Source organism: Egretta garzetta, unplaced genomic scaffold (genome assembly GCF_000687185.1).
Source record: "Egretta garzetta isolate BGI_Z169 unplaced genomic scaffold, ASM68718v1 scaffold44, whole genome shotgun sequence".
Lineage (NCBI taxonomy): Eukaryota > Metazoa > Chordata > Aves > Pelecaniformes > Ardeidae > Egretta > Egretta garzetta.
Genome location: NW_009259490.1, coordinates 1,063,558 through 1,077,238, shown reverse-complemented (window position 1 = coordinate 1,077,238; position 13,681 = coordinate 1,063,558). Strand labels below are relative to the sequence as shown.

The 13,681-nt window shown below is 42.1% G+C and overlaps 1 protein-coding gene across 1 annotated transcript in view; it reads left to right on the top strand.

Moving 5' to 3' along the window:
* The window catches only part of BRSK2 (BR serine/threonine kinase 2), a 317,924-nt gene that overhangs the window by 159,277 nt on the left and 144,966 nt on the right, over positions 1 to 13,681 (top strand). The window contains exon 2 of the mRNA XM_009637298.2: positions 1,166 to 1,260. Coding sequence (XP_009635593.1) covers positions 1,166 to 1,260 — 95 coding nt within the window. The remainder of the gene's footprint in view (positions 1 to 1,165; positions 1,261 to 13,681) is intronic.

The window sequence follows — 13,681 nt, the reverse complement described above, 5'->3', positions numbered from 1 at the left end:
CTCTACTTTTTCTTACTGTGCAATGTCATTGCTCATAAATGCTCTGTGAAGCCCAGTAGGTCTCAGGGATACTGAGGAGGAGCCATTTCTTCTTATTTCAGTTATAACTGACTTAAACTAAATGGCAATTTGGTGTATCGTGTGTGGAGCAGGATGGGTTCCAGCCTATCAGGTGTTGTGCTGCATGTGCACGGTTGACGAGAGTAAAAGCTGGAGCAAACAAGATCTCACTTGAATAGACCTACAAAGTACAATTTTTCCAGGTACAAATTTTCTTAGTGGTAATAGAGTTGAGAGCTCACGGGACCATCTTAAACTCACTTGTGGGAGATATCTCAGTGTACTTTCTTGCAAGTCAGCAGATTTAGGTCAAAATTTTGCAGAAGATAATGCTTCATATGTGTTACTTACCTCTTTCTTTTAATTCTTGAAGTTTTGTTCCGTATTTGGGTAGTAGCTCAGACATCCTGATCCTGTCAGAGATATCCATATCCTTTTGCTAATACAGTCACTTAACAGCACTCAAAGTTATTTGAGGACAAGGATATAGTAAATAATAACAAATAAGAAGGACTTAGAATTGTATCAGCATATGCTGATGTTCCTCCATGCCACAGTGGCATTCATCACAGTGTTAACTTTATACAGCATGGTAAATTAAAACAGTAAGGGAAGGCATAATTAAACACCTTTCTATTATGATCATGAAAGCTTTGGAAGGAGCTGGAAAAATGTAGAGGCCATGTCTCCGCTGCAGACATTTGACGATCTAGTTTTGTTGATTTCTGAGCTTTTGTTGATGTTGGGTGTCGGCAAAAGGCCTTAGCCTAGTGCGGTTAAATTGGCAGAAGTTTACTTTTTACAGGTAGAACTCAGTTTGAGTGGTGAGAACTGGAATACAGTGCTTCAACAAAAATACACCTTTAATGGCAGAAACTGCAGCAGCATTAAGGATGTTGGCAGCGTCACTGCCAAATGGGTCACAATGTGGGCTGTGGGATCTTTATTACTTATAAGACTAATTTATCTGGCTGAAGGAGGGACTAGTGGAAATTTGTTTGCATAAAAGTTGCCAATGGCTGGGTGGCATACAAATAGCAAAAATCTTAATGGCAACTTCCTCTAACCAATTCTTCCTTTCTATTTTCCTCTTTTTCTTCTGCAGGGCTTGTGAAGTTGGGGGTTCACTGTGTCACATGTCAGAAGGTCGCGATAAAAATTGTCAACAGAGAGAAGCTCAGCGAGTCGGTGCTAATGAAGGTAATTTTCTAATGGGAGATTTTTAAAAAAAATTAAGTTCTTGGCTCTGTGTCTTCTGTTCCATGTAAAATTAATATCTTTAATTATGTATAACAAACATCCCTGTCAGTGCTAGGATTACGCAAAGCTTAATAACAATAATATAGTTATGGGGGAGGCTAGGGCAGCTGAAATTAAATGGGAGTATGCCTGTGCTTTGTGAAGAAAATAAACGGTCAGCTGCAGACTTGTTGCTTCTCTGCTGGGGCAGATATGTGTTGGGCATCTGACTTCCACTGCTGCAGCAGTGCATAATAGTTGCGGTATGTTGCAGACTGAGGTGTACAAATGCCACTAGGAAGAGATTTAAGAGAGGCTGGTGAATCTGTTGTTTGAATCCTCCTACTGCTTGCTCTGCTGCATGGGTTTGTTATGATCTAATGTGCTGAGGTCCGTGACTATTTAAAACTGTTGTAATTCTGCTAACAATCCACAGAGCTGTGCCATTGGAAACCATCAAAGTGTCTGTCCCAATGGTCCCAATGACTGTAGTGTTCAGAAGAGCTTAATTTGCTTTTTACCTAGCCTTGTGATATCCGTCTCCTTACTTGAGTGTCATTGATTGATCTTGGAAACCTAAAAATAAAATAAATATATGCATAAAAGTTTATTCATGTGATTTGGTGACTAGAAAGGCTAAATTCAGCTTGATGGGAGGGAACACAACTGCACTGCAATCAACAGAATTCCATCAAGCTGTCACCTGCAAATGATGCTGCATGCAGTGTAGAGCACTTTATGGAGGTAATGTCCTATGAGCACATGGAGCATATATCTTTACACGGCTGTTTCTTGTATGTACTTCTGTGTCAGCTGTTTTCCAGCACAAGTAAGTATAGCAACCTTACTAGGAGCCAAAAGAAAATGGAGATTAAAGGAATATGCAGTCAGTGAATGTTACACATATGATGTAAGTTTATTTTTTTCAGAGAAGGATTCTTAAAGTTTATATTAAGTTGTAATGTATTCAGACTTACCTTTCTGGAATTTACTTGAAGTATTCCCTCTCCTGCAGTACTGTGAATTCAAACAGTCTTCTAATACAGACCAAAAGCTCGAAAGTGTAATAGGTAAGAAAACTGCAACTTTAAAGGGAGATTCAGGAGATGAATGGAACTCAGTGAAAGCAAACAAGGTGTGTAAATGGTGAAAACTGAATGAGACTCTACACACTTTGAATATTTTCCAGAATAACATAATAGGAATATTTTTAAAAAACATGAGCATTTTGTTTGCTGAGAGACACTGTCTGGTATCTGTATAAAACATTTTATTTACCTCATTGATTTTCAGAGTAGGAGGCAAATCACTTAGCATAGCAAAGTGATCTCTCTGCTTTAGTTGTGTTGCATTACCTTGGTTGTAGTATGAAATCTGAGTAGTGAAATGGTGTGTTAGGGCCTTGTTTACATAGCGGCATGCTGAAGCATGCCATGGTTTCTGTAAGATATACAGCATCCTTCTCAGGAGGAAACCATGCATTGTATTGTGATTCTCACTTTCAGACCATTCTTGGTGAGATTTTCTCTTTCAAGGATTCTGTTCTCTGTGCTCAGGAGGTTGGAACAACAGATGGGATTGAAGTGGTTTGCCCAGTTCTTGCATAAACTCAGTAACCAGATGTCTTTTCAGGAAGGCCCTGTGTCTGATGGTCACAGACAGGGCCTGAGACTTCTAAGTGAATTTGGAATTGACTGTATGGTTAGCCAGCTTAATCCAGCTTGGCAGAAGGGGAAAAATGCTTGCAGCTTTCGGCAATCCCAGTGTGACCATTGCCAAGCATCCAGCTGACAGCTTGCTGTGTGGAGTCAGCAGCCACAGGGAAATAGCCAACAGTGAAGCCAAGTCATGGTGGTGTGGTGGCATTCCTACTTTGCAAATCTTCCCACTAGCTTATCAGTTCCAGTGACTCGCTTTGCCAGTGGGCCGTGCTGAACAGTCCCTGGAGCCAAATGATTCAAGACCACAGCTACGTTCCCAAGCCAGGCCCCGATTTATGGATTTTGCTTTAATCCATCCTTGGACAGAAAAACTGGATCTGACAAACACGCACACCTGCCGCATGAAGCTGTAACACTGCAGTGCCGTGGCCATTTATCCTAGAGCATAAGGAAGAAGTCTGCTCGCGGTTCTTTCAACATCTAAAATGACAGGCACAAGCATATACAGCAGGCTGCCTTCTCTGCCATCATTATTCTATTTTGACTTGCTTCTTATAGCTTTCATTTCTCCAGTGTTTTTGCAGCATTTTATCTGTATGTTCAGGGAACTGTCCCTTCTTTCTGCAGCTGCTCTTCATCTGAGCTGTGCAGAATTGAGAGGCATTTGGTAAAGTGCTTTCTAATCATAACGTCGTAGTATCGATATTTCTGGAGAGAAGAATTTGGAATTGAAGCAGCTGGTCTCAATTAGCAGAACTGCTGCTATGGAGATGATACACGGGCAGGCACGATGCAGTGCAAGCTGCAGTAAATGTATCATCCAAGCGCTTGCTGCCCTGTCAAAGGACAGGGCTGCTCAGTGCACATGCGAGCCTTTTGCTTTGTCATGCCCTTACTCGCTAAACACAGGCTGGGGAGCAGCCTCTCCCAGCTCTCCCAGTTCCTCTCCCAGCTCCAGCTTGAGCCTGTTGGGAGCCTGGTTTTGGGGCAAAGCTACAAATGTTATTTCACAGATTATAACAGAAGGGCTGGTTCTGTTCTTGCTCCTGCTTTCACACAACTGGTAAAAGCTTCAGTTGGATTTCTTCAGCCATGCTGTGGTAACCCCCCACTGATGTGGAAACCTGTCTCCCATGGTACCTCTAGCTTGCTTTAGCACAAACCCACAGAAAGATTTCAGAAAGGGGTGCGTTACAGGGAGCGTCTTGAGATTGAAATAAGGTTCATTAATTTCCCTGAATTACTTCTAGATTGATGACAGGGCAATTAGGCCCAGAATACAAGAGCTGAATGTGTCCATAAAGCAGTAAGCTTTACTGAAGAGGCAGGTTCACTATTGATGGTTGCATTTTCAGTACCAGCACAAGCGTTTGGAGTTTATAACTTCAGAATATAAAGGTTAAAGCAAATCTTTCATCTGATGTGGCAAAAGCTTGTTTGGAAACGTTGAGGTGTCTCATGAGACGTAATCAGAACCACCTCACCAGTTCTCTTCCACTCCCTCCTTCCTAACAACAAAAAAGCTACTTTTCTGGTGATCCATCAGACAAAATACTATTTGGACAGACAGTGGTAGTAGAAGCAATGGGAGCATAAAGGGTGAAAGAGCGAGAAGGGTACAGCTGGCCTTGGACTAATTACTTGAACACACAGGCATCCTGAGAAATTCACAGATGTCCCAGGCTTGATGACTGGAGCCCAGAGCTCCATATGTGTGCTTTGTGTGTATGTGCCTTTTGTTTCTTCTGACCGAGTCCTCCAGTGCTGGCCTTGAAGTGAAGCAGGTATTTCCAGGATGGGGGATGGGGAGAGGCACAGCCCCTTCCACATTTCTCTTGTGGAGCTCAATTGAAACATGGGTGGTGAGTTTCAGGGAGGTTGGTTGGTTGTTTTAGTGCTTTGTGGTGCTAATGAGCTCTGCTTCTGAAAAAACTCGGCAAAGGTGTGTTCTTATGCAGGGAGGATCGTGCAACAATCACTGCTAGAGATTGGTAATTGCCTGAAATAATTGAGTGGAGGGATAGGTAGCAGGATTGAGCGTCAGCATCTTGGAACTGCCAAGATTAACTTATGAAAGTTATATACTTGTAAATAGGCACTGCTTTGCATGGTCTTTTCGTCATCTCTTCCTTCTTCCTGAGCTTGTTTCAATAGCTACTTATGTCTTTAGTACCTTGTCCTACTTTGAGTCCTTCCTTCCTTGTCCATTTTCCTTCCGTTGTTATTTTGCCTCTTTCTAACCCTTTCATTCTTCTTTTCTCCTTGATTCTGTGATTTCTTCCTTTTTTTTCTATCTTTTCCCCTTCTGCTACATGAAGTCATGTAACAACTGTCATTGTTTTCTTGCAAAAACTGCTGAAATGCAGCATGTCTGGTTGAGGAGCCCATTCTTCAAGGGAAAAGTTTAGAAATTGGGCTCAGTTCAGAAAGTATCAGAGAGTTAAGTAAACAGAGATCATGTTTTAGGAGAAACTCAAGGGACTTGGTCTACCTAGTTTGTTAAAGAGAAGGTTAAGACATAACTTAATCATGGTCTGTAAATACTGATGAGGAGGATGGGCATTTGATAATAGAGAATATTACAGTCCTGGGGGCAAAAAGCTTATTGGAAACTAATAGTTGTAAGCTGTAGGTAGACAGATTAAATGTAGAAATACTAGGCCTATTTGGCCGCTGGATGAAGTTACTAATTGGAAAAAATAAAAAACTCTGCTAAGTTTTTCCCCTGAAAGACTATTAAACTTCATCTTAAACTGCTGTGTGTTTTTCTAAAACCTAGATACCAGTTCAGCTTCAGCTGCTGGACTTGCAGCAGGAAGTAGTTGAAGATGATCTCCTGATCCATGCTATGCATTAGCTCTGACCAGATTAACACAACAGCCTCTCTGGCCTTAAAACCCATGGAGCTGTGAATTTCTAATCACACACTTGAAATCTGTAAAAAGTCACTTTTCTCCATCTGGAGCATCAAGAGAGGTGCTTGTGCAAGGTATCTGCAGAAGCAGAAATTTAGGCTCTGCCAAGCAAAGCTAAAGAAGGGAATACTTGAGAGCAGCATTCTTCTCTTTGGAATACCCCATTTTCAGACTTTTCAAACAAAAGACTGTGATATTGGCTGACCTAGCTGTCCTCAGCTGCTGACTGGAGGCCTGGTCTACAGAAATCATTACCAGAATATCAGAACAGTGTCAGGGAGAAGCTAAATCTGAGACAGAGACAGAAACGCACTGAATAGTGTAACAGTTCAAATTCAGCTTTGATCAAACCAAGGGCATTAGCAACATTAGCAAAGCAAACTCAGCAACACCAAACCTGAATTTCACCAAACCAGAATTTTTTCTTAATGTGTTCAATAATAGCCTAATTGTTTTCCAGCTGCAGTATTTAGGAGTTTACTACTGATTGCAGTAGAAACGGTGTTAAGCTAGTGCTGAATCCCACTGAATGCCCCTACCCTTGGGTACAAATGAGCAAAGAAACAAGACCATAAGATTTCATTGGTGAAATGTGTTTAGGTTGGTCTAGGATACTGGCACACAAGAGTTTGGAGATGTTCACATTAAAAATAGCAAATAGGAGGGAAATTCCGTTTATTAAACAGAAGTCCCAAAGAAAAGGTTTTAAAGCATTCATCAAACTTTCCAGGACTCCTTGATTAAGAAACACTGTCTTAACTTGCTGGTACTCATCAATTCTTCTCATTTGAATGGCATATTGCTGTGAGAGGAGAATAAACCAGAGGACCTTGCACCCACAGAAAAAAAAAAAAGATGAAAGGATAAAGAAAATTAAATCTCCCTGAAACATGTATGTACTCTCCAATACTCATATTTTTACTTACTGTTGAACATGCAGGTTGCAGTGTACAAATGAGTGCATTCACAGCTACATGGATTGTCCCTTGTGCATTCACTGCATGTGCTTGTTAAAAACACACACTCTCACCGTCGTTGTGGTTTATCTTTAACCTGGAGAATTACCACACACGTGTCTGCTTTTAGCACCGGAAGAGAGCAGATTAGAAGTGTGCGTGTGTCTGTGTGTATGTTTGACAGCGCGTAGGTGGTGAACAAACTGCAGGAATGATTGGCACTCATCAAAGAACGTGAGTGCACAAACACACACTCACCCCCCGCCTCTGTGACCCTGGTTCGTGTTCTAGTAGCAACCCAGTTAGCACAGCACAGCTTCATGTGTGCAAGTCTCTTTTCTGAGTTCAAAGAGAGAAAAAAAACCACTTTGCAATATGAAAAACACGGGGAAAATAAAAGGGGCTTTTTTTTCCCTGGCTCCCTTCTGCTATAGGGAGTTTGGGAGTAGGGATCTGTTACTGAATATATAATGCAGAGTGTTTTGTTTTAAACTGGAGCTGGTAGGGAGCATTGAAAGCCTGTTCATTTGTCATCTGCTTGAGCAGGTAAAGAAGTTGGGTAATTGTATTTTCCTTCAGAGAAGAATCACTCTCCGCCTCCACTTTCCACCGCACCCACAAGGAACACAGTTTGAGGTATTCTTAAAGAAGGAAATTAAACAGGAATCATGAGCACATGATGTACCTGTCAGAGGAACAAACCTGTCAAGTGTGCACAGTGCCTTTTGCTTTCTAAAGTTAGTCTGATCAATTGAGGCATTTGGGCAAGCTATAAAAATAATTGGCCCTATTTTTTTCCACCCTACTTTTAATTCCACGGGCTTGTACTATAGCAGTCTGGTTCAAACCTATATTGTACCAAACACGTTCTACCCACAGCCCTGTGTGTGCAAACACATAGACACAGTCAGTCTACCATCCTTGTGTGCTGCCTTGGTCACACAGCAATAAATGTCCCTCATGAGCCCCAGCTAGAGTTAGTTGATGTCAAGGAATGCTTTTCCCATTCATTAACTTGATCATAACCATAATGCCTGGATAGGCAAATGACTGCTTCCAGAGATGAGATGTCTAAATGTACTCTGCCATCCAGTCCTCACCTGTGAAGCTGCTGTCAATAATTAGCCTGTAAAAAACCTTTCTGTTCACCTTCTCTTTAACTGTTTCCACTGTAGTTGCATGATGCTTGCATTTGGGGTGACAGACCATAGTTTGACTTCACGTTGCTCTCCCTGCCAAAGACTCTGGCAATTCTCCTCTTCCTTTGCCAAAGCTTAGTTTTATCAAAAGATGCTGGTTCACTAAAATGTTTTCTCTGAAATAACTTTGGCTCAGTGAACTCCCAGCATATCAAAGACTAGGTTTCTTTTGAACTCTCTCTGCGTTCGTAGCAGGCTCTTAGGGAGTCCTGCTTGCCATCTCCAAAGCAGAGACCCTGAAAGCCCTGCCTCTGCAGGGACTCCCACCATCTCTGAGCTCTAGGTTATCAAGCCAAGATGTAGGAAGTCTTGAGACAGGCTCCAAGAGTCCACAGCTGTGGAGCAGACTCAAAATCCCCAGCTAGAGAGATGTGACCCTACAAAGCATTGCTACATGGGGAAGTGGCAGAAAGCAGCTGGCTCATCAGCTGTTGTCAGGCTTGATGCTCAGTTTCCTGGGAAGTACAACCAGTAGTTACCCTGCAAGGGCAACCCCTGGTGAAGGTTAACTTCCAGGCTCAGTCTTGTAGAGCTGGGGCATGGAGTGTGAAAATCTTGAGACTGGCATCCAGAGTTTGTAATCCCTGGTCAGATCCCATAGTATTTCCAGAAATTCTGGCTGCCTGAACACCCAATTGGTCTGGGAACCTGAAGCTTTGGACTCCCTCAGCCTGCGTGTTCTCTGTAGCGAAGCCACCTGGAGCTGTAGTCTCTGTTAACTCCAGATGTGAACCATGGGTCTGGCAAGATTGGGTTTTTTCAGTCTGGAGCTGCAGGCTCTTTGGTGCTTTCAAAACTTTACTTCTTTTCTTCTGACTCACTGAAGGTTGATGAAAAATGCTAAAAAGCATTAGATTTTGATCTGACTTACGCTAGAACTGCTTTTAATTTACTTTTTCTACCAGCACTTCAACCAGCTCTGTTCTGTGGTTAAGTAATCAGTCTGAAGAGATGGGGGATGAAGCCTATCCCAGTCTGCAGAGAGCAGAGGATTCCACAGGAGAGTGGGTTGAGCCATAGGTAGAATTGGCCACACTTACAGTAAGAAATGCATTTTAGATTATGGATAAAATAACTTGTCAAATCTTTTAAGCAAAAAAGGAGTTGGGGGGCATGTTTTCTCATCTGAACTACAGAGACATTTTTAAGTTATACAGCATCTTATAAAAAATAATTTTCTTTGCTCACACAATTTCTTCCTGGACTGAGAGCAAAACTCAGAGTGAAACTCAGATGCAGTCAGCAGTGTGAATGCAATATTGACTGAACCATTTGAAACCCGTATCTATAAGCACGAAAGCAACAGTATAGGATTTTGTAAATCGCTCCTCACCCACCGCCCATGCTGGAATTGAATGAGTGCGTGTTGTGCCAGGATGTATTCTGGGCTTTTTAGAGACTATTATATCCTGTTTTCCTGATTCTGCCATGCCAGTGTTTGCTCAGTGTCACTGCAAAAGCTTGTAAACAGTTAGGAGGAGGAAGATGGTGGGATCTCAGAGCTGCAACACAGCATGTGCTTTGCAGAGTGATTTCATTTAAGAACCAAGGGTAACTTGGTAAGTGTGGTTTAGGTTGTTGTATATTTTCCTTTCTATCTTAAACTCTCTTTTTCTGGGTTGCAGATGAAAAGACTTCTGACTCCATTTTACATTGGTTTGTATTTCACATTCCAGAATCTTGTCTGGAAACCTTTTAATTCTTTTTTTCTTTGCTCCTGGAAAGAGAACCAGCATTACATCAGAAGAGCTCTAGCAGTAATGGGACATCAGTCCTTAAGTAGATTGACTGGGACCTGAACTGGCTCAGGTATTTGACCCTGCATCTATCATGTGGAATAAGCACCATAAACATCAATATACTGATCCATCCCAATTAAGGGACGGAGCCCATCCCTGTTATATAGCAGGCACACCATTTGAGCAAAGACTTTGTTCAAAGATTATCTTCAATTTTTGCTGAAACAACTGGGTAGTGCCTTGTACACCAGCAGAACCTCCCTGTTAAGAAGCATTTCTTAGCCCCGTATAACTTACAAGTTTCCCAGCTCAGACAAAATGTGTCACCTAATGGATATTTAACTAGTACAACTGAGAGCCAAGGGCTGGCATTGCACTGTCAGTTAGGGGATGCAGGCTCATTTTGTTTGTTTTGCATTCTTCTACCCGACATGAACATTTTGCTGATCATTTGTTAAGTGTAAACCAGGCCTCACTTGGTCTATCCCTGCAGTTCATGCTATTAAGTAGTTGGCACAAATTTAGGAAAAATCTGGGAAGGCTCAATCCCAGTGCAATTAACAGTTAGTTCCAGAGCTGTCAGATGGAGCTGGATACAATATGCCATGGGTTTCCTTCGCTGCTGTTAGAGCATGTTGATCTCTCTAGTGGTAAATTTTTAGGTATTTGGACATTTCCTCTTTTACCAGGTGCTATCTTTGAAGTCGCTGCCTTGCCTCCTGGCATCCTGAGATGCCGAATCCACAGTTAGCGCGTATTCAATATGTTGGTCTGTTCATGAAGAGTACTCCCGTAGCAATAAACCATTGTTTGCATTCCCCTGCTGTCCTCCTGTGGATGCACAAACCACACATAGAGGAGACTCTGGAGTTTTAGTTCAAAATGTTTAGTTCTTGTCCAACTGCAAGAGAGTCTGCTAGGTGCGCTAATACTGAGAGAGCTCAAGCCCATGCTCTAGTGGTCCAGCTACCACGCAGTGACAAAATTGCAGTCATGGCATGGTTGATTTTGCTCCAATGTGGGAGAACAAATCACTGCTTTGTCAGAACACCTGGTATTCCTGAACCTTGCAGTGTAATATAATACGGTATGCTCTGCAGCTGCATGGGGAGGCAGCAGCAATGGCTTTGTGCTGTGAGGGATAATGGAGATGTTACCTTAATTCTCTACAAACCATAGGGAAGGAGAGATTGAGTTTAATCTTGAACTTCTGCTTCTGTTGCAGTCTCTCAGCATGTAGCAATTGCTCAGTAACATCTCTGTTATGTTATCATGAATTGCCCCTGATGGAAATGGGGACTTTTGGAAGTGGCAAGAAATTCTGGGGTGCAGGCTTGCTTTTTCAAGAATGCTCTGTGAAAACTCAGTCAGGCAACCAAAAATCATTGTCCTTTCTGGAAATTTGGGACTGATGCTCCAAATTATGCTAAAACTAACACATTCAAAGCCTTGATTTAGAACATTTTGGTAAGGCGGGGTGAACAGCTGTCAACATTCAAGAAGAAGGATCTGGCCTAAGAAACATGATCACTTGTTCCTGGCATATACCGCAGGCAGAAACATTCTTATGTCACTTGCAGCTCTCAGAACAAGCACCTCCTCTTCTGTACGTTCAGTGGGAAAGCGGGGAGGAAATGTCACTGGTGCAAGGTGTAACACAACAGAGTGGAGCTCTGTAGTTTTTTTCTACTTCAGGTTTCCTGTTGCTGCAGGAGACAGAAACATTCTTTATCGTCTGTTTCTCTCAGATGCAGGCCTAACTACAGGAAATAAATAATAGCAACACATATAAACAAGACAACAACACCTAGTTTCATCTCAAGTCTGTTCATAGGGAATGCTCCTGTCTTTTGATGGAATATGTATTTTGGCTTATTCTTCTAGTCCTAATAGCTTGTACCCTTCTGTGCAGCTCTATATAACTAAGTAACCAAGGTTAGAAGATCTAAAATGAAGAACAGTCACCAGAATATGCAAAAACTGTGACAGCAAACGTACCAGGAGATGAGGATTACGCTACTAGTTTTCTCCATTGTACCCAAAGCAGATTTTTAATAGTCATGATACCTACATATAGCTGTCCCATAAGAATTGCTAATAGATTACATTTTACGGTGTTCCGGAAGTCCAGTCACACTGTCTGTCAGAAACCTGTCGCTGTGGATCCTTGTAGTAGACTGGAATTTACTATTGCTCTGTGAGCAAATATCTGGTGTGTATGTCTAGATCTGTGTGTGTGGAGATGGTCCAGCAGAAAGAACTTGCTGTCGATAGAGGCAGAATAATTTCCCCCAGCTGTGAAATACTTTAGCATAAAGTTATTTTTTAGAGATTTTTCTTCTTATATTTGCTTCCTAATACCCTGAAATAAATCCCCTCAGTCTAATGTTCTTACTGCTTTTCTTTGATGAATTTCCTCTCTTCACTCCTGGTCCCTCAGCTGTCCCTAAATTTCCTTCCTAAATCCCTTCTGTCCTTTGCTAACCTCCTGTTGCCCCTCACCGTCCACTGCAGCACTTTCAAAGCAGAAAGGAAAGACGCACACAGTAAGGGCGTGCATATTATCCTCTAGTATTACAGATTCATTTTATCCTCATTTCCACCTCTTAAATCAATCCCTGATTTATCAAATCCAGAAAATAACATTTACTTAAGAACAAATGGGTAAGATCATTGGACACAGGACAGTGGCGCACAGCTGTTCTCACAGTCATCCAGGGTCGTGTTTTCACTTGTTTTTCATAGAGAGGTGTAAGTTGTGAGTTTAGCTGCCACAGAGGAACTTGGCTAAGGGAGTAGTCTTGGGGGGATACCTAAGAGTACCAAACCCCTTCTGGGCAGCAGTGCAGTGCAAACTGTAGATTTGATTGCTCTACAGTACCAGAATACCCCTAATATAAGAGACAAGGCATCTGAGCCCTGCCCAGTAGTCTAGCAGAATGAAAAGATGTATTTCACAGGGACTGACATGGAAGTCCAGAGTTAGATAGTTAGAAACATATCTAAATACTGCCTATAACAGTAAAAAAACGCCTCAGATATCTGTTAACCTTAAAGCCTTCATTTTTGAAAGAAAAGGTGCTCTTGTTCTCCTGCATGGCTGAACAAGGCTGATAGTGGTGAGAATGCTTTTAGGTAAAAGCACTGCTGAAAACTGCTTTACTTCGTACTGAGGAGAGAGCAGTCCCAATTACCAGCAACTGAGGACATGGTATCTGCTTGGGGCTAGTAGCAGCCACTTGCTACTTGTGTGCCAAGAGGGTATATAGTTTATTGAGCCATCCAGCCACCTAGCAACCTGTCACCCATTTTTTGGAAGATACCAATGATTCGGTGTCTCTCTGCATCCATTTGGCTGTAGGTGCATCGCAATACAAATTGAGTGTTCAGACTCTCAAATGTCAAGACTGGAGCTGATGACATACTGTTTGAGGAAGAGAGGAGATATCAAGGATGGGGAAATCTAAGATAGCCAGTTTGTTACAGGGTACAGGAGTGAAATATTGGACAAGTGTGTAGAATCATAGAAATAAGGGTTCGAAGGGACCTCTGAGGGTTTACTTAGTCCTACATCCTCCCACTCAAACAAGGAATGCTGTTGGCATGGGTAAGCCTTGGCTTTGTCCAGCTTGGTTTTGAAAACCTTAAGGGACTGAGATTCATCAGCGTCCCTGCACAGCCTGTTCCAGTGGTATATTACACTCCTCGTGATTTAGTTCATCCCTAATGTCTAACCTGAACCCCAGTGCAGATAGGAGGATTGGCCAGCTATCATGGCTGTTGCATTCAGCAATGAATAAACTTGTGTCAGTCATTGAATAAAGACTTAGAACAATTAAAAAAGAAAATCTGTAGGAGCTGGAAGAAAAACTTAATGCCTCAGAGAACTGTGGAGGCAGTACTGAATGCTGC